Raw genomic sequence first — 20,978 nt, 5'->3', positions numbered from 1 at the left:
CACACAGGGGAGGCTGTTTTCCCAGGTTTCCCACCCCACCAAGGGCACTGCATCCCATGGGCTGCCTGAGCGGAGGGCACATCCTCACCTACAGACCTTGCTGCTGTGTGGGGCAGCCGTGGGAGCTGCTGGGAGCACAGCTGACCTGTGCGTGCCCTTGCCCTGCTGCTCGCTTTTGATGGCCATGGGGAATAAGGGAGGGAGGGATGACAGCCATCTCCTGCTAGATGTGAAAAACGTGGGAATGATAAATAAACGGCCCTGCTGTGCATAGCTCTGGCCCCATGCTTTGCTGCAGGAGTTTGCAAAGTGGGAGATGTGATAAAGAGAGGAGAGGATGGACCTTGCAGGGAAGCACCAGAAGGAAAACTGCAGAGGCTTGTGCCTTCCTCCTCCCTGTGTCTCCCACCTAAACATGTGTGGAAGAGAGGCAGGGTTAGGAGGGGTGCAGGAGCTGAGGAGGGGCAGGCAGGAGCTTGGCTGGTCTGATCTTGCAAAGAATTTCCTGGCATGTGTTGGGTGGGACTCACCTGGCTCCCGCTCACTGAGTCCATCCAAAATTAAACTGTTGCTAGTCAGGAGAGCAAAAATCCTGAGTTATCACAGGTGTGCAGCAAGCAGCATGGCTGATCTCTTCTGCAGGGAAGCAGGAAAACAAAACATTTTCCCATTAGGGCCTGGGGGCAGGGTGAAGGGACATGTTAGGTCACAGTTGTGCACGATTGCTCAGTCTTTTTGCCCACTTATAATGCTAGCAACCCGCAGCCAGAACCTCAGCCCTGGAGCTCACCAGGAGGGCCCTGTGCTCAGACTGGGCTTCCCTGCAGAAGTTTCATTTTTGGATGGTATTGGCTGTTTTTAGTGGGTATAACCATCTACCCTCTCCTTGACTTCTGTTAGCCTTATAGGTGCCACTTTATTCAGAAACAGAGCCTAGGCATCCTGCTCCTGCTGGTATTTAGGGCTGTGAGCTTACTGTGTGTGTATGCTCTTGTCCTTGACAGCAAGCTGTACAAGGGTGATGCAGGCTACTGCAGCACATACAGAGGTGAGGTGTGTAGTGCTATCTTGACGAAGAATGCTCTTGTTTTCTACAACTCCTCCTATGCTGACCCGGAGGAGACCCAAGAGCTGCTTGTGCACACTGCCTGGACTGAACTGAAAATGGTGAGTTCATTCTGCCAACCGGCTGCTGAGTCTCTGCTGTGTAACTACATCTTCCAGGAGTGCAATCCCTCGGGAGCTGGGCCAGCTCCAAAACCGGTGTGCAGGTAAATGAAAAAAAATACTCATTTTTCACTTTCATTTCATGGGATGTATAGGCAGCAGGGGAGTGGTGAGGGTCTGTACAGACCTGCAGCAACACTGAGTGAAAATGGGTCCTCTAGGTTTGCACGGGTTTTCCCTTTGCTGTTTCCTCTGTACACAGAAAGAAAATCTGATCCAGCTCTCTCTGTGCTCATTGCTGGGGTGTGGACTGACTTTCAGGCGCAGATGTCTGTGTTATATCAGGCTTTTAGCGGACAGTGTTGAAAAGAAATATCCATTTGAATGACATAATTGATTTAAATAATTAACATATTGCTATCGGTTAAATCTTACTAGGTCAGTTTATACTCATTACTACTAAAAGTAATTACTTCTTTGGAATTTTGCCTAAATATGGTCACAGTGCGTGCAACGAATCTGGCCAAGGCAATACACTAATCATTCAGCACTTCCCACCACGATGAAGATGAAACAAAAAAAGACTACACCAGAGACACTGCCAGTGTAATTGTACCTTCTAAACCAAACCTCCCACCTGGCTCTTATATCTTCCCATATGCAGAGAAATGTGCATTGAAACAGGGCTGACAGGCACCCCAAGGACTCCAAAGCATCTCCCCCTACAGCTAATCCACTGCTGACAGGTGTTTGTGCCACATGTCCCAGCAATGGAGACACTGCTCCCTCCCCGTGCAACCTCCTGAGCAGCCCTTCCCTCATTGCTCCTTGTCCTTCCACCATGGCCATGGAGACAAGCTTGTTCCCTTCCTCTTTGCAGTGAGATTTTACATCTTCCCCAACTTCTCAGACTAGAATAAAACAGGTTTTTCCAAGCTCTCATCATAGCTCTTGCTTTTCCAGCCTCTGAAGCTTCTGCTCCTCACCTTTACTTAAGTGCTAAATATATATAGCCTCCAGCCCCGGTTCTGTTAGTGTTAACTATAACAGAATGATGATTGCTTGATGTACCTTGCAGAGGACAGCCCCACATAGACGTCTCAAGGTGAAGTTTTCTTTTTTCCTAACATAACTGTCGGCCACAACTGACTTATGTCCATTTTCAGCCCCTGAAGGACTGTTGTCTAGTCATTCCCCATTTCTTGTTTGAGCAGCTGACATCCCTGCCTAAGTGCAGTACTTTGCTCTTGTCCTCCTTGAACCGCATCTTAAAACAGATTATTCAGATTTGTGTTTATCGGGAGAGCAGCGCCAACTCTAGTGTCTCAACTAAAATACAAGTCTTCTTTGCAGACATGGCAAGCACTCTGCCAGCTGGACTTGGGCCAGATGTAGTCTACTGGCAATTATTTTTCCAGTTATGTAGGGGCTTTTTAGGACAATCAGCAGCATGTTGTCTGCAAAAACTGCACTTTGTAATCTGGACCTTTCTGATTGCTCCTCCTTTAATATCTCTAAAACAAAGGCACAGAGGAAAATCCCAGTACAAAGCTTGACAATACTTTGTGTTCTCTGTCTGGTGCTTATGCTGTTTGGTATTCCTCTGCCAGCATGATAGTGGCATATATCCTACAAAGAAGTATATGTGCAAGTATCCACAGATAATCATGCAGCCAAGTACTGGAACTTACTTTTTGCTGGCAGACTCTTCCCTGCCGCCTTGTTGTTCTGCTCTTTGTCATTGTGCCCTTTAGTACACGATCTCTCTGCCTTTTTTCAAGATGTGTAACAGTATTTGTACCTGAGCCACACATGCACAGCACATTTGTCAGCTAAGGATTTTGCACAGTGCTCCACGAGGCATTTCAGTGAGATCTGGGTCTCACTTAATTTACCCCTGCTCACGAGTGGTCCTGCAGGGGCCAGAACTCGTGGTGATTCGACTGAAGACCTGCATTTCTGGGGCACTTCTGAAGTCAGAGTGATATAAATCAGCATAAAACTGCACTTGATCTCGAGCTAACAGGCACAGCATTTGCAAATACGTCTAAATCTTAATGGACTTGCCTGGCATCATCTTTCTTCAAATCCATGAGTCAATGTTACGTTTTTTTCCCTTTAATGATTTCCCCCCGTGATTTTAATGCAGATTTAAATGCAGCTTTCTTCCTGACAAGAGCCCTGGAACAGCATCCTTCCTGTTTCCTGTTCCCAGAGCACATCAGCTGGACAACAGTTCCTCCAAAGCCCTATCCCAATACTCCTTTTGATAACTCAGACATCTAATACGTACTTCTGAACAGTTGAGACCTCTGGGGGCTCTTGAACACATTTCACATGGTCTTGGTTACTTTCCAATTATCTTATCTGCTTTTTACTGACAACTTTATACCTCCCTGCAGAAACTGGCTAGACTACAGCAATTTTCAGCTGAAATACTTCATGAGTAAGAATTTAACTACCTCAGAGGCAGGAGAATTCTCCCAGTTTTTGACAGGCATATTTCCCTTGACATATTTCCATGTGCTTTTATCTTGTTATTTATTCTCTGCACCATTTTTTCTCTCCCCATGTAATTTTTTATGTTCATTTTGGTTTGGAAGCTAGCTAGCAAGAATAACAACTGACAAACAGACTGAGGAAAGCTTTTATAAAAATAATCAAGGGGTAAAACAAGATGAAGTGAAAGAGAAGAAAACAATATGGGAAAAATTTCACCTCGTTAATTAAGATGCAATTTGATTAAAATTAGAGTTTTCCTGTTTTTAAGGGAAAGTGATGTCTCATCTCAGAATTCTTGATTACATCTGCCTTTTACCACTGGCTGCTTCTGTGATAGCAAAAGAAAAACCCTCAATTTCTGTTTCAACTACTGCTGATATGAAGTGACCAGGCTGCAGTGAACAGTCTCGTGTTGGGAAACATCTCACTTTGGTTGGGTCTGTGTGTCCCCACCTCCTCTTAAACAGTCCTTTGTGGTCCTAAAATGCTACTGGTCCGCTTGTCCTCTTCTGCTGCTACTGTTCTTTGTCCATCTGCCATTTACATGACATAAAATTTCTAATAATAATCTGAAGTAATCTTTGCATATGACCTCATCAAGCTCTCGCTGCTCAGGATTAAGTGTTATAACAATGGTATGAACCCAGCTTGAGACTGACCATCCCTCCCTCTGGCTGCCTCACCATGCTCCCAGGGCGGATTTGTGGGTGAGCGGACAGGATTGCAGAGGAATGGCCTTTTGCATTTTGCATTTGCACACCGAATAAGGGGCTTGTTTAAGGATGCTCAGGCTTCAGGAGTGAAGGCAGCTAATGCAGTCCAGATCTCCCAAGTGTCAGCCAGCACTTCAAATGCAAGATTTTCTCATTTCCCTAGCTAAACATTTCTTTACTTCAGAAGGTCATTCCTGTTCCACATGTTGTTTAACATAAAAAAGATAAATTACGCCATCTGGCTGCATTCTGTCTTTCATGGAAGTGAGGAAGGAATAAACCAGCACTGGCTAAAACCAAGCACAGGGCAGCTGGGCTTCGATGGCTTCAGCCTGCAGACTTGAAGGGCATCCATTGCTGTTGCAGAAAAGCTGCTGCCCTGGTAGAATTCCCAATGGCCTCTGTCCTTCAGGTGCTTTAGCAGGTTTGCAGCATTGGTAGTCATCACTGAAACTCATGGCCATCTGCTCTTGCCAAAACTGTTGGCAGACTATAAGTAAAGAAACTGTGTCAGCCCATCAGGTGATGAATTTGGCTAAAACCTTAACCATGGACCTGAGCAGTACCTTTCTGCATCACTGTGTCCTCTCCCACACCTGCCAGCAGGTGTGGTGGTTGGGGAGGATGTGGATCCACATTCAGTTGAGCTCAGCAAAAGTAACCTCTGCACATGACCTCAAAGCTGGTTTTGCAATTCAGGCTCTCAAGAATGAGTACATAAATAAGCAAATCACTGATAAACTGACTAATGCAACAAACCCTCAAACTTTCCAGTATGGTACAGTTTCTTTTTTTTTTTTGGCTAGAGCAGATATTTCTGCCTTGGCCTTCTTCACAAACAGTTTCTGATGTAAGGAACATTTCAACATCCAAAGCACTTCTTGTCAGTGAATGTTTCACATCGTTACGGAGGTAATACATGAGGTAGGAAACAGTTCGGTCTCTTGTTTTACCAGGCACTGTAAAGGTTTTGCTGCAGACAGATGACAGATAAAAAAGGGACTGAAAGGTGTCTGTGGAGAAAAGAAGAAAATGGGATGGGTGATTCAGTGAGATTAAAAATATGGACAAATATTTATTTTAAGAAGATTAAGAATTGCAGCTTACCTCCTGTCTTTAATAGATGACACCTTAATGTATAATTTACAGAAGGCAGGTGAGATTTTTAGAATCTACTGAAAAATGCTAAGATAACTCCCAGACGTGATGTTTACTAGTAGAAGATGGTAATAAATCTGTAGGAAAAGATAGGAACAAACTCCTCACAGACTGCGATGTGTGTTGTGTTTTGAGCATAACCCTGCTTCATTAAAAATGTAGTGTTGTGGGTTTCCTAAAGGAAGCTGTTACGTTTTATGCAGAGTTTCTTTTATGGTTTGTGAGCCAGACAGACCGGTTTAAAGAAGCGTAGTCCCATTAATGGACTTCTGTCAGTCTGCATAATCCCTGCACACCGCTGCTAAGTGCAGCCACTGTTATCAAGCCATTGACTGCTGTATTTCACTGTTTTTTGCAAAATAATGTAGAGAGAATTGCCTTGCTGTAAAGGATCTCTACTGCTTTAAGGAATGGCTCTCAATGGAGGAAAACTCTCAGAAGGGGATTTACAAGCCAGGGCTGATGCTACTCACTCTTCCCGAATGCAACAGGCTGCCCAGTCTGCGCCAGGACCCCAGTGCCTGCATCCACATCCCTTTCTTCGGTAAGGTGGCACAAGCTGCCTGTTGTCCAGAGAGCTGTGTTCTTGGTGAGGGAGGGGGGAAGGATGCGATCCATAATTTACAACTAAAGTAAAGGCTGACGGTGGGTACTGTCCTGTCAGCGCCTGTGCACGGCACTGTGACAGCCGCGTTGGCTCTTTGCCTGTCTTGTCCAACTGGCATGTGGGAAAAATCCTGCAAGCAAATAAAGCCTGGCTCTTTATCGAGAGGGTCGTAACAACCTCTGCCAAAATCAGTCTTAATGACAGCAAAGTTGCCATTCAGGTGCCATTGCAGAGAAACAAGCTGCTTAAGCACTGCTGGGAAGGAACTTTTTCCCATAGCGTGCTCCTAAGCAAGCACCCAGTTATATCACGTCCTGGACAACCCCTCCTTATGTCTTGTCTTGTCTTTTTACAGATTTTAAGAAGGAGAATATAACCAGTAAGTAAACTGCTCCAGGCTCTATGTTTCTAGAGGTGGGCATGATATTCTTTGTTGCAAATGCAGCTTGCACAGCATTTTTGTGTTTTGCTCTGGTCCTGGCTGGCTGGATTCAGGTTATTACCAGGGAATGCCTGAGCTTCCACATCCAAGACATGGGGAAACACATTTCCAGCTCTTCAGAGCTTGAGGAGAACATGGGCTGGTACCTGTTGAAAGCGATTAGAGAGGCATGGTGCTTTTAGGTGGTACCCTCCGCTCCAGCTGTTCCCCCTTCTTTCTATCCATTGCTTCTAGTTTTGCTTTTTTTTAAATTTGGTATTTCTGATACCGCTAACGAGGTCACCCCATAATATGCTGTTATATGCTGTTACTGACATGGTTACCTATGTCAGGCTGGCCTTACAAGACCTTATTACCCAAAAGGCCCCAGCACTCTCCTCCAATCATCTCTGAAGTCTGGCTGTTTTTCACATGACCCCCCCATGACCAACGGTGAGATCCAGCCATCCCCCTCGGTGCTGCTGTGACTTCTGTCGGCCTCCCGCCCTGCTGCTGGTCACAGCTGAAACATGCACATGCCGCTCCTCCAACTGACACGCAACTGCAGTTTAAAGCTCAGCCACTGAACTTGTCCCATTGGAAAAAGGAAGAACAGTGCCTCCCTCCTGCCATGCTTCTGAGCAGGTGAGGTCTGCAGATTTGGCAGTGGCAGGCACCTTCTGTGTGGAGAGAGAAAGTGAAAAACGTGAAATCAAGACTTTCGGGGAATTTTCTTTCATGGGAAGGCCTCGGCTCCACCCAGCCACCCAAGCCCCAGGTGTCCGGCGCTGCACACCTGGGAGACAAGCGCTTTAGCACCCTGTGGGTGCTCCAGCATCACTGCCCAATGCTTACAGCCCACAGCTGCAGCCATCCCCTTCCTGGGGAAAGGAGCACGAGGGAGGGATGCCAGCAAATGAGTGGTGCATTCACGGGATGATTTCAGCCCCCTCTTGGATGTTTGCAAGTGTAGGACATGGCATCTGTCTCCTGTGTAAACGTGTGACCTTTTTGTTCAGCTTTCACACTATTTTCCCAGGGTGGCATTCCACAGATGTGCACTATTTGGTCATGAATCAGGGAGACATAACAGTAACATTTTAGCGATATTGCCCCCTCCCCCTCTTTTTTACTTTAGAGTCACTGTTATGTGCACAAAGGTTTGGGAAGCATGAACTGAACTGTTTTCTAGCTTGCCCATCAAAGTTTTTCATTAAAGCCCAGTTGGACCACCTTTATTATTCCCTCTGTCCTCATTGTAGCAAGACCGTGTATGAGAGCATCTGCATTTTCCAAGCCACCAAGGACTCAGGGGTGCTTCCTTAGTGTTGCTGTTGCCCCTAAAGCTCTTCACATTGCTCCTCTAAGGTGTCACACTGATGTTTATGTCAGATCTGCGCAAAAGTTTTTTCCATGTTGGTTACTAGCTCAGTCATGAGGCAGGTTTCAGGCATTGCTTTCCTTGCCTTTGAATCTGAGGCATTTAAAATGCTGGGCTCAGACACACAACTGTGTTCTAGGGCAGCTTAACAAGATTTTACACCTCTGCAGAGCTACAGGTGCTGGTCATGTGGGGGCTGCTAGCTGGTTGCAGATGTGAGGCATAACATGGTAGCTCACGTATCAGTCAAAGAAGTCCAAGTTAGAGCATTTTGCTTTGCATTTGTGATGGGATAAGTGCACTCATGAAGTCCATGGCCGTTCCTATACTGAGGTGTTTGCGTGCCTTGGGCTATAGGAACTTGATCCTGTGTTCAAGCTCACTCACCTGGAGCAAATGTTGTCATGGTGGTGTTTCTGCCTACTCATGTGTAGTGCCTGGTGCCTGCTGAAAGTTCAGAAAGCTAAGGGTCTATAAAAGACCCATAACTGTAATCCTGAGTGCAGTGGGTGATGCAAGAAGAAAAGAGCAGGTAGTCATCGTGATGCATTTACTATGTTCCTCCTACAAGAGAAAAAGGACAATCTGCAATGATAAATTAAAACACACGGCCTTTGTCTCAAACTTGGATCAAAACTTTGCAAAGCTTTCATGAAGCTGAAAAAGATTCGCTTAAAAAAATCTTTATTTTAGAACAGGTCAGGTTTCCTCCTGTTTTTTTTTTCTGAGCTGCAACTTTAAGAACACAATAGAAAAGAAAATTATGACAACAGTGTTTGCTGGCTTGATAATTTATCCAACAAGGTTAATAATGCAGTGGACCCTGATGCATGCCATCAACCAGAATGTTAGCCCCTGGTCAGCAGAGTTTACGTAAGATTAGCTACAATGTTTTGAAGTGTGTAAGGCAGCATCTCCTCTGTTGTCTTCCTGCTTCCTAGATTATGCCAGCATGCATTAAAGTCTCTTATGAGGACAGGTGGTGTCTACATTTTTGTTTTGGGAAGATATTCCTGTAGTAAAAGTCCTCTCAAGATTTTCTGCTTAATTTTTCTGCAGCTGGAGTAAGCCTTGTGTATGGAAAGTGAACTACACATTCTTCACTGTAAAGAACATTTTATACTGATACTATTCCTTCAGAACTGTAGTTGCCTTCTGTGTGTGGTTTCCACACATGCTGGAAACCATAGGCTGTTTCCAAACATTCAGTCTAAGAGGACAAGCACTGTACAGAGCCAGGGAGGAGGGATCGCACTGTGGGACTTTATGAATCCCAGTCCTCTGCTACCTACCCCAAGAGCATGGGTGTCTTCCTGTTAGTGCCCCTGTAAGAGTGCAGGCTGGGAATCATGCAACCAGTGCTGCAATTTGCGTTCTGCCTTGGTTTGGCATGGGTGGCTTCACTGTGGTTCTGCTCTGCACTTTCTGCATAGAAGCGCTGTGAACTGGGTAGATGCAGTGCAAACATCACAGGCGCATGGCCCATTTTCTCAATCTGAAAGAGTTGAGAAACTCAATCTGAGTTCCCTCTTTGAAGTTTTACCACATTGGATCTTATGTATTAAGCTCAAAATCCATTTAGGTGCGAACAGGAGGCTAAGGAGTTCCCTGCCTGCAGTTGTCTGGTCCTTTTATGCGCTTCAGATCTGTTGCTAATTGCCACATGCTCTCATGTAATGACATGAAGTTTACTCTTGTGAGTTCCCGCTGCAGGACGTGGTCTGAGATGCCTTGACCCCATGTGTTTTTTTTTCCCCAGGGACTTGCTACAGCGGCAATGGCCAGTTTTACCAGGGCTGGGCCAATGTCACGGCTTCCGGCATTCCTTGCCAGAAGTGGAGCGACCAGGTGCGCATCAGTGTGAGACCCACCGAACAGAGAGCCATGCTCGAGGTCTGCTTTTCCAAAGAGTTTCCCAGAGCTGGGCAGCCCAGTCCCAGTAGAAGGGCTGAGCAGGGGACAGGTTGCCTTCATTCTTGAGTTCACTCGTGTTTCACACCCTCTTCATATTTTAATCTGCAAGTTCCCCTTCCCGTGGCAAGATGCGTTCTCTGTCATTCTGGCAGGCTACTGAAGGCTGTTTTACCTCTGTCTTTCTTTGCTCCTTTCTTTTGTTTGGTTTTGTTTTGCTAATACCAGCAGGAAAAATTATGCTGAAATGCTAATCTAATTTGTTTTCTCACTCAAGGCGCCCCACTTGCACAGGAGGACCCCTCAGGTTTTCCCTGAGCTGTCTGATGCTGAGAATTACTGCCGCAATCCAGGAGGTGAGAATGAACGTCCCTGGTGCTACACAAAAGACCCATCCGTGACCTGGGAATACTGCAGCGTGTCTCCCTGTGGAGATGGTAGGCAACTGTAATTTATGATTACTGCCACTGTGGTTGTTTTGGGGCCATGCAAGGAGTTTGCATCCTGAGCACTCACGGCTGTACCGATCTGTTCTGGACTCGGCCAGCCCTGGTTCTTCTCATAGATTCACTCAGCATCTTTAACCAGAAGGTTTAACATGCACCTTAAAGATGGGAAAATGAAGATAGGCAAATCGAGCGCCTTGCCCCAGATTATCTTAAGGCCAAAGGATGAAATCAAATTTCCTGTGGTATTATGAGAAATGGATTTGCCACACTGTGTTTTGAGGAGAAGGTAGAGTTTTGGGCATATTTGCCAAAGTTGTTTTGCTTCTGGTGATTTTTTTCAATAATAAAAAACCAATTCTGACTAAAAACAAATCTGAAAAAGATGGAAACATCTTTGCTCTGTGATGTTGAAACTAAGACTCTGTTATTTCTTGTTCAAAGAACAGAACAATTTTTGAAATGTATTTCATCCAAGATGCACAGTTTCTGGATCTCGGTGTTTGGAAATAAGACAACTCTGCTTGCACAGAGAACAGGGGTGCTGTGGACTTAAGGGAACACAAGTCAGTAACAGTTAACTGGCCTTAAAAAGAACGGTTTAAATTTCTTTCTGTTCTCAATCATTGCATGTGCAGATTAGCATTTTCTAGAATGTCTTGGAAAGTACTCAGCAGGTGGCTACCTGAATATTAATTTTTTTTTTCTAATGATACAGCCAAATGTACTTTACACAAATTTACCATATTTGCCCCATGAAGACACTGAGATGCAGATTGTTGGAGCCAAGGGGATATTTCAGGAAAATATCACTGGGTACTTACTTTGTCTTACACTCCTCCCTGCAGATTCCTTTTAGGACATGTGATACATTGTGGTCCACATTGTAGACCATTGATCTTTCCCACTGCAGCCATTACTATATTTGAATACTGTTGAGAACATCAGATGTGATCTCCCATCTGTAACTCGTGCAAACATTCCTTACTAAAATTGTGTTCCCAGCTCAATGGGAACTGTGTCTTGGCCTTTACCAGCTCCTGGGTTTTCACATTTGGCAAGCAGAAATGGGTTTTGCTTCCTGCAAACCAGGCTTCCCTAGTATGGTCCTCTCATGCAGCCATACAGTTGTATCTGTAATGTCAGTAATTCCCAGGACTTCAGGCTGACTCCATAAATACCTCTTAGAGAAAGCCCTATAACGAGCAGAGGCATAACCTTCTGATTTTGTTTGCATTACAGCATCATTGTCACTAGGAACAAGAAAACCAAATGGAGAGACTCCAAATCTCCCCCCTCCTCCTCCCTTTTCCCCTACATACTCCATGACTGTTATCATCTCAATCATCTCCAGCTTTGCCCTGGTCGTGATCCTCGGCATTGTCACCCTGGTTTGCTGCCGTCGGCGAAAGCAGTGGAAAAACAAAAAAAGGTAAAGCTCGGCAACAAATGCTGCTTTGAAAGAGGGCTTGCCTGTTTCTGCCCTGCAAAGGCCTGGTAGTGGGGGAGCAGCTCTCCCTTTGCCTGTGGCATCCCAGTGCAAGCTCTGGCGAGTCCCTGTGCCAGAGCAGAAGCTGGCCTGGTGGTTTTGGGGACATGGCATGACACCTTGCTGCAAGGCTCTTTCAACAGCCCTGCTGCACCTCCCTTTTCCATCCTGGAAGAAACCAGCCCCAGCAGAGATGCAGCTAGTTATCTCCTGGTTGGGAGCTGTGCAGACACTGACTGAAAACTTCTCTGTCGTTTCAGGGAGTCAGAGACACCGACGCTCACCACTCTGCCCTCCGAACTCCTCCTGGACCGGCTGCATCCCAATCCAATGTACCAGCGGATGCCCCTTCTCCTCAATCCGAAATTGCTCAGTCTGGAGTATCCCAGGAACAATATTGAATATGTGAGAGATATCGGGGAAGGAGCATTTGGGAGAGTCTTCCAAGCAAGGTAAGCTGCCTGCGTGAGTCCTCTCTATCTGGAGGTACCTGGGAGAAATTGGCAGTTGGGCAACCACTTATCTGGGCACTGGAAATTCATTCACTCAAACCAAAATCAAATGCATGTGTACCAAATAGTACACTCATGCTTGAATAATTGTTTCTGTTCACTGCTTTCTGTTGATATTTGTTAAACTTTTGTCACAAATGGCTCTCCTGTTCTTCTCTCTAGTAGATGCAATGTCTTACTCACATACCAAAGTCTGGTGTAAAGCTTAGCTAAATTTATCATCACTGTTTTTGCCAAGAGTATTGCCTGTGATATGTGACCTATTGTGAAATTCTTGCATTTCCCAGTATTTGCAAACTGTCAGTGTGTGGTGTCCTCCATTATAATGCCAACACTGGCCAGTAATTACCACAGAGGGCAATGTGTCATGCTACAGTTAGGCCCTGTATCTGGAATCCAGTTTCCATTTGATTCAGTGGCACAACCAAACCAAACCAAAAATCCCCTAAAAACCCAACCCACTTAGGCCAATATTTTTTTTTTGTGTGTGTCCCCTTTAGTTACTCACTTTTTATTCTTGGAATTTGCAGCCATTTTTGCCTGTTTTAAATTTAAGGTATTAGATGAGATCCCAGTTCTGTTAAATCTCACAGGAGGTGAGATCATGCACTTCTTCAAATGCGAAAAATGTTTCACTGAAAACCCCAGAGATTAACCCAGTCCTTCCTAGACTGAGGTGGATGGAGAGCGTCTTGTTAGCCTTGACAGAGTCCATAATTTCTGCAGAACAGACTTTGGCCAGTACTGGTCTCCTTGGAAAACCCCATCCCCAAATTTCTGAAAGAAACTAGATAAACTGTCCAGTTCCATGTTTACTGGAACTGGACATCCTGTTTACAGGATGGTTTTCTTTGCCCTTTACAGTTAACAAGTCTGGGATGTGGCTGATTTTGTAGCTGTATCTGGAGTAGTGTATGATGACCTTAAAAAAAACAGGGGAGTATCAGTGTCCCACCCCAGGCCAAGACCTGCCTGGTGGGACTGCTCCCATTGACTTCAAAGACAAAGGACTGCCCTTGCAAAATGCAGTCATAATTGCAGATATGACATGTTTATCGTTATGCTGTTGATGTATCTGCTAGGAAATGAGTTACGTGCAGGTTAAGTGTGTAAGAGCGGGGAAACAGTTTCAATAGCTGTGATGGATTTTTTTTCTAACGAAGGGATACATTTTTTCTAATGGAAGAAATGCTGGCTTACTTTTCTTTAATACAGAGAGAGCTAAAATTAACAAAGTTTGAAGGGTGTGCAACGGGAAAATCACAGATGCTTAGCCTGTGATTGATTGTTAGCCTGGATGGCAAAGCCAAACGCATCTGAGCTTGAAAGGAGAACAAGGCTGTAGGAACTGTGCCACAGCTGTGCTGGGGCTGCCACGCACCAGCCGGCACAGGGGCATGGGGCAGCCCTTGTCCTAGCCTCAGAACAGTGCTTCAGATGCCCTGCAGACTGTCACCTTCCACTCGTGCAGCTGGGGTCTTCACCACGCTGCGGGTGCACAAGCAGGGCAGGCGGTCTTCCTGCCAAGTGCTGCTTTGGCCCTGTGCTGGGAGCTTAAATATAATTTAAGTGCTGCACAGACCTTTCTGAGCTGGAAAAGACTCTCACCCACATCGAGCAGGACCTCTCAAAGGGCTTTCAAATGTCACTAAAGCACTGGGTTAAGCAAGTGTTAAAGTGGTGTAGAGATCTTTTATGTGGCTTTCACCCACCCAGTGCTGCAATTTCTTTTAATTAAAACTTTTTGCTAGTGTCAGTGGAAACTGGGAGAAAAAGAGACGGGGGGAAGAAAAAAAGCAACACATCTTCTTAGCCAGCATTTGCAAAGTAGAGAGTACCGTACCCTGAGAAATGCCTGCTCTCTGTGGCTCAGGGAAGGAGCCACAGAAATATTGCTTCTGAGGGGCTTCCTTATTTTTATTAATATCTCTATCAAAAGTCCCTCCAAGGCCTTATATTTCCAGGGAACATTTAAGCCACTGGCATTTCTGTGCACCACTGGCAGATCAGCGCAGACTGCTGATCCAGTAGCGCCAGCTGTGCATCCCTCCAGGTTACCGAAGCTATCACAACTCAAATCATTGCCTTCCCATCTCAGATGGATAAAATGTACTTGTCTACGTGTGTTAAATGGACATCTTGAGCTAAGTTTAGCAACCCTCCTACTTCTCCTGGTCTCATGTTTCTCCCTCTCCTGTAAACACAGCTCTGCGCACAGTGCCAGTGATGCCTTTGCCAGCTGGCTTGCTGTGAGTCCTGATTCAGTGTTTACTCATTCCTGGGTCAAGCAACATGTTAGGACAGGAAGCGTCTGGCTATCATTTACTAGCTTCTCCTGAAAGGCTGCCGTCTTCACAGGGGCAGCTTCACACTGGAAAGGATGAGGAAGTAACCAGTTACCCTAACAGATGTACTTAAGACAAGCTTCAGGACCTGGCTCAGATCTGTCCCAACTGGGTCGTGATGGCCGACTCAGGATCCTCTGTCCCAGGAGGACCACACTGGCCCCACAGGCCACCAGAACACCAGCCCTGTGTGGTTCAACGCAGACCAGCATGCAAGCTTTCTCCCAGAGCTGGAGCTGCATGGTCCAGGCTAAGCCTGAAACCCAGAATTGCCTAAAAGCCTGGATGTGGGGTCTTTGCTAGCAGGCCAGTACACCCCCACTGCAAAGGCACAGCTTGTCATCTCTGCAAAAGAGACAAGGCTGTCCCTAAGGTCGGAGTTTCTCTGACAGAAGTCTCCTCAAGTTCTTTCCAAGTGCAAAGGGTGTTTCTTTGACCTGCTGTCTCAAATATAGCTGAAAAACTGTGTGGATGTTAATTAAAAAAAACCACAACAAAACAAGCCCCTGCCAATTCAGAGTACTCTCCTGCCCATGTACAAATTTCTCCAAAGGATAGGGTAAAGATAGTTCTCCACCAGCCTCAGTAGATGTTAATTGCATCATTTAATGATCTAACAGAAGCTACCCAGCTGTGATGCTGGGGAAGATGGGGGACAGGACAAAATCTTAAATATAGGTTCAAGCTGCTCCTTAGTTTTTTCACAGTTACTGCTCTGGAAAGAAAACCTGACTGGAAACTTAAAGTCAGGCACTCTCTGTAGGTAGGCTCTGGGCAAAATCCCTAGCTGCACCGCTGGTTAGTTCTTTGAATGGCAGGTACCTAAAAGCCAAATGCTGCCAGTGTTGCACAAATCCATTGATGGTGAAGAAGGAGAGGACAGCTGCTGTCCCTCCTGTGCACAGAGTGGACATTTCTCCTAAGCATTTAATCAGGAGAGAGGAAACCCAAGGTAATTTCTGTTGATGCTCCCCAGTTCTAGAAGAAGTTTACCTATTTTCTAGAAAACACTCCACATTCTGGCCTGCCACCTGAATTGTCTTGGTCAATTTCAGAAGCAGCAGCTTCCCGTTGCTCCCCTGCAGATGTGCCTCTATCCCTTTGTGCAAAGACTGTCTTTTGGGCACCAAAGGGGTCAACTTCAACAACTCTCTGCCAAGACTGCAAACAGAGTCTGTCTCTGTTCCAGATCAGTGTGATTTTCCCAGGTCTGCTAAGAAATGGGCTGAAGGAGCACATGAGTTACCAAGGGTGAAATCACTTGCTGTTGCCTGAAGGCCCATTAAAAGGCCTTGTGCGGCTTAATCTCACTTAAGTTACATTTACGTTAGTTTACATTACAGGATTTCAGTGAAGAGTAGGTGGATGGGTGTACTTCAGGCTTTAGCCTGGGGTGATTTTCTCGCTCTGAAGCATGCAAGATGGAGCTGTGCCTGCCCCTGCTTTGGCACTGCACTAGGTCTGCTAGCCAGTGATGAGTGGTAATCTACAACGAGGCTGTTTGGAAGAGATAAAGGCCCTCCTCTTTTTACTTTTAAATGCTCTACTGGTTTCTTCAGGCTGTTGCTGCTGATTTTCTCAAGCGCTGAGATTAGACAGCAGCTGGTAGGTGCTGGTACTTCTCCCCTCCTACTAGACTGGAATCTTGCTGCCAGCACAAGGGAAGAAAAGGAAGACATTTTGCTGTAATGGAAGCAGTAGCAGACAAGTGTGGAGTCTGCTTCTCTGCTCTGGCATGCCAGACCTCCTCGCCCGAGCATCTCAGCTGTGATCTGGCCACCTGTGAGATTCCTTTCTCAATGGGCACCCTGCCATCTTCTGACATTTGACATTTACAGCATCCAAGTGCAACTGTTGCAACTGCCATATGTCTGGAGTAGATGACAAGGAAATTGGAAGTTTGCTTTGGAAATCGGAACCTCCTCTTGGGGCTACTGAGCAGTAAAATAACCTAGCATTTGAGCAATGGGAGAGCAGTTGGGCCGGCATAGTAACATGACACATAAATGGGCACCACTCTCCATGGGCTCTGGCCGGCTACCTGTAAGGAGTGCGTTTTAACTGCAGGACCCCTGGGAAGAATTAGTGTGGGCAACAAAATGCACATCTGAGGTTTGACGCATGTTTGAAGAGTGGAAAGTTACTCTTCATTGGCAACAGCTACCCCTAAATCTTTGGCAAGCCCATCTAATTAAACTTGTTGAGGGTGCAGTGACCTGTGGATAAGAAAACAAAATGAGTCTGTGTTGCTCTAAGTCAGGAAGCTCTGTTTCCTATGGATTTGTGTCTCTAAGCTCTAGCTGAAGATTCACTAGTGTCTTAACACGGGTGTATTCACACATTACCTTGTTCTTCAGGCAGGGCACCTGTAGGCTTTGGCCCTTCTGTCCTGTCACCTGTTTCCACAAAACTTGCAGGAGCATAACTATTTCCTAGACCTCAGCTCCAACACGTTAAATTCAGCTGAAATTAGCTAATGGGTTTATAACTTGTTGAACTACAGGCACATGCACATGCCACACACGAACACACACAGAGAACAGTGGCAAAAGGCTATTTTCCTTACAAAGCCAGGGGAACATACTTACTCTAATTGTTACTTTCACTCTAATAGTAGCCAGATGTACCAATGCCACCATTGTGCCAGGTATGGGACAAGACGCAGTGAAAAGAGGCTCTTTCTACATTTTCGTATAAAATAGGTTTATTTTTATGTCTGGTAAGCTCAGTCATTACACCCCAAAAGCAAATTGTTTGGACTGGAGTCCATCCTGCTCCATGAAGTTTTTGATGTGACCTCCAACCCAGGGAGACCTTATTGCTTACCAACCTGTTATTTATTTATCTCTTTACCAGTCATGGTAAAGAGTCTGTAAGCAGAAAGAACAGTGATCAAAAAAAGCTATACTGGATTTAGTACCCCCTGAACTAAATTAAATGTCTCTGTACTATGCAATGCAAACATGCCCGAGAGGTGAAGATGGTCTTTCATGTTCCTCCAGTCAGTGCTGGGGCCTTCCACCTTTTTTTTTCTTCTTTCCTTTTTTCTGTCAGCTTATCCTTTTGCATCAGAAACAGAGCCTACATTTGGTGTGCATGCATCCATCACTGATGCTTTCCTTTCTCCCCTCTCCCTTCAGGGCCCCAGGGCTGCTGCCTTACGAGTCTTTCACAATGGTGGCAGTGAAAATGCTGAAGGAGGAAGCGTCTGCAGACATGCAAGCTGACTTTCAGAGGGAGGCAGCCCTCATGGCAGAGTTTGACAATCCGAATATCGTCAAGCTTTTAGGTATCTGAATGATGCGCCCATGCACTGGGTACCACCTTCTGCAAATCTGCTGTGGGGTTGTTGGGGGTGCAGGGGTGAACACACACGCATGACCGGCAATTAATGCAAATGGCAATGCTGGTCTCTTTTGCAACAGAAGATGCCTCTTGCAAAAGAGGTGAGCTTTTCTATGTGCCACTGCATGCTCTGCTAAATTGCCCACCAGAACGAGTCTCAAAATGTAGGTCTGATGCTGTTGCCTTGACAGGATGGTGCATCATAATAAACCCTCCTTGTCCTGCATTGAGTATACTGTTGACCATCTTGCTGCCTAGCTCTGCTTCCAGCTTAATAACATTGTCACAGATGTCTTACAGGGAAGGCATGAGCTTCCTGGAGCTGTGATTTATTTTGTGGGTACTTAAAAAAACCAGGAACAAGTCTTGTTAGTTTTATGGGTCCCACTTACTATTGTGATGTCTGAACGCTCACCAGCATTAAAAAAACAAAATGAAACAAATAAACAAAAAAAGCTAACCGCAAAAATGGTCTCTTCCTTCCTTTCCCAGCTGAAAGGAAACCCCAGTTTATTGGTTTTTTTAGAAAGTCTTGATGCTGCAGCTTGGCTAATAGGGCATTCTTCTGTGAAGAAAGCTGCCAACCAAATTTTATTTCAGTAAATTTTCAGTTTTTTACTGAAGTAGATGTTGCTAGCCACCTTCACCTGGCAATCCTGCTCTAAGTTGTTGTGTGCAGGTCTGATCCCTGTGAACAGGCAGCTGAGATCTTAATTTATTTCAATAGGAAGCTCCACAAAATTTGGAAATAGATAAATTCCAGTTTGGGGAAAGCTGGGTTGATACAAGTACTTTGGCTACAGAAACAAAAAAGCAGGAAATGCCCCAAACTCAAATAAACATTGTGTTTATTGTCAACACATTTTAGGTCAGGAAAGGGCAAAGGTGCAGGAATAAACTAGTTTCACATCATGGGTGTGTGGAGAAAACAGCCACGTTGTTGAAGACAGCTTAGATGATAAAGCTCTCATATACACTCCTCATGCTTGTCAGATCCTGATTTTATCACATGGGGAACAGCTATCTGTTTTTCCTCAGAGATTCAAGTGTTAGGTCATAAACAAGAATTTCAGATTTCACAATAAGTTGGATCACCAATTGCTAAATGATGGCCCTAAGAAAGCAAAACACATACATTTTAAATGCCGGCTTTTGCTGGCTGGCAATTCAATAACAGGCACACAAATATTTTTGCCATATCACTGTATGCTGAGTAAAACTGGTGGGAGTGGTGTCCTGTACTGATGCTGGCCCCCAGTAAAGCTGGTGTAGGGCCAAGCATGTGCCCTTCAGTGGGACTAGGTTCTGCACCCATCAGATATGACAAATCTCTCCTTTCTGATATCTGTTTTTTCTTTGTCTTCCTTTCATTTTTGAGTTTCTGTCATGGCAAAAGTAATTTCTGCAACCAACATTTTTTGCATGAGCTGTTAAAAAAAAAAAGAAAAAGCAAGAAGAAGTTGTAATGGGAGTGTCTTTGCATTTCAAGTATCCCACTGAACCCTTGGACATGCCCCTTGTGATTTCTCCTGAAATCTTCCTGCATATGTGTAGCCCCTACACCCATTACAGTATAAATACAATAATTACAACAAACAAAAGGATTTAAAAATACTGTGATCAGAACTATAAAGTTTACTTCCTGACAGTATGTCCTTCCAGTTGCACCGAGGAAGAGGCAATACTTCTGTTAATGCCAACTTAAGCAGAATTGGGGTCTTAATTAAACATTAATTAAGTGTATCTTTTTCCTGGGATATCCAGACAAATGAGGCAACTGCATGACTTGTTAGCATCTCCCACAGAGCTCAGCATTAGATCCCTGCTAAAGGAGCTACAAAGACACAAAGGGATGCATGCAAACTTGATGGTATTTGCATGCTTCACCTTTCTCTCTGTCCCTTCATGCATTGTTGAAAGTCTCCCCTTTGTGTAAGTATTTTTGGATTTTTTTGGTTTTGCACAACAGAACCCTCTTTCTTTGCTACTCAAATGACCTGCGTGGTGCATCTATCTTCTTCCAGGTGTGTGTGCTGTTGGGAAACCGATGTGCCTGCTGTTCGAGTACATGGCCTACGGGGATCTCAACGAGTACCTGCGTGACCGCTCACCCCGCAACCTCTGCAGCCTGGTGCACAGTAGTCTGGACGCACGGATCCGCCTCCCCAACCCCCTGGCGCTGTGCTGCACCAGCCAGCTCTGCATTGCCAAGCAGGTGGCTGCCGGCATGGCGTACCTCTCTGAGCGCAAGTTTGTCCACCGCGATTTGGCTACTAGAAACTGCCTGGTGGGGGAGAACATGGTGGTCAAAATCGCTGATTTTGGTCTCTCAAGGAACATGTATTCAGCCGACTATTACAAAGCAAATGAGAATGATGCCATCCCTATCCGCTGGATGCCCCCTGAGTCCATTTTCTACAACCGCTACACCACAGAGTCTGATGTGTGGGCCTACGGGGTGGTGCTGTGGGAGATCTTCACCTATGGCATGCAGCCCTACTATGGGATGGCTCATGAGGAGGTCATCTACTATGTGAGGGATGGGAACGTCCTCTCCTGCCCGGACAATTGTCCCCTGGAGCTCTACAACCTGATGCGCCTCTGCTGGAGCAAGCTGCCTGCTGACCGGCCAGGCTTTGCCAGCATCCACCGCATCTTGGAGCGCATGTACGAGAGGGCCGTGGCCACTCCGTCAGTCTGAGGGGTGTGCTGGGGGGGTCCCCCGTGTCCACCTGTCCAGACTGACTCGGACCGGCCCATGGGCTCCTGAGCAGCGGCTCCATGCAAAGCCCTGCTTTAGGGGAAAGAGAAACAGCTTGTTCCTCTGCCAAACAAGAAGTGTGGACTGCACCCCCCCTACGGTGGGCTTTACCTTCCTTAGTGGGACTATACCTCCCAAATGACAGGGCTGAGCCCTGGCCACCAAGCCTGGACTCCTCGGGTTGGCCAGGGTGCTGGCCATGCTAACTCCGTACCTATAT

General features: G+C 45.8%; 1 protein-coding gene across 3 annotated transcripts in view; it reads left to right on the top strand.

Moving 5' to 3' along the window:
• MUSK (muscle associated receptor tyrosine kinase) overlaps positions 1 to 20,698 on the top strand; it is a 55,447-nt gene extending 34,749 nt beyond the window's left edge. For 2 of the 3 annotated variants that reach the window (XM_076362217.1, XM_076362216.1), the window contains 9 exons: positions 1,005 to 1,271; positions 5,909 to 6,084; positions 6,503 to 6,526; positions 9,709 to 9,797; positions 10,138 to 10,297; positions 11,549 to 11,738; positions 12,056 to 12,247; positions 17,793 to 17,941; positions 20,022 to 20,698. In XM_076362217.1, coding sequence (XP_076218332.1) covers positions 1,005 to 1,271; positions 5,909 to 6,084; positions 6,503 to 6,526; positions 9,709 to 9,797; positions 10,138 to 10,297; positions 11,549 to 11,738; positions 12,056 to 12,247; positions 17,793 to 17,941; positions 20,022 to 20,698 — 1,924 coding nt within the window. The remainder of the gene's footprint in view (positions 1 to 1,004; positions 1,272 to 5,908; positions 6,085 to 6,502; positions 6,527 to 9,708; positions 9,798 to 10,137; positions 10,298 to 11,548; positions 11,739 to 12,055; positions 12,248 to 17,792; positions 17,942 to 20,021) is intronic. The other variant, XM_076362218.1, reaches the window with a different exon arrangement.
• Positions 20,699 to 20,978: the final 280 nt, after the last annotated feature.

Source organism: Aptenodytes patagonicus, chromosome Z (genome assembly GCF_965638725.1).
Source record: "Aptenodytes patagonicus chromosome Z, bAptPat1.pri.cur, whole genome shotgun sequence".
Classification (NCBI taxonomy): domain Eukaryota; kingdom Metazoa; phylum Chordata; class Aves; order Sphenisciformes; family Spheniscidae; genus Aptenodytes; species Aptenodytes patagonicus.
Note: the sequence above shows the minus strand (reverse complement) of the source record. Positions and strands in the feature narration are given on the sequence as shown.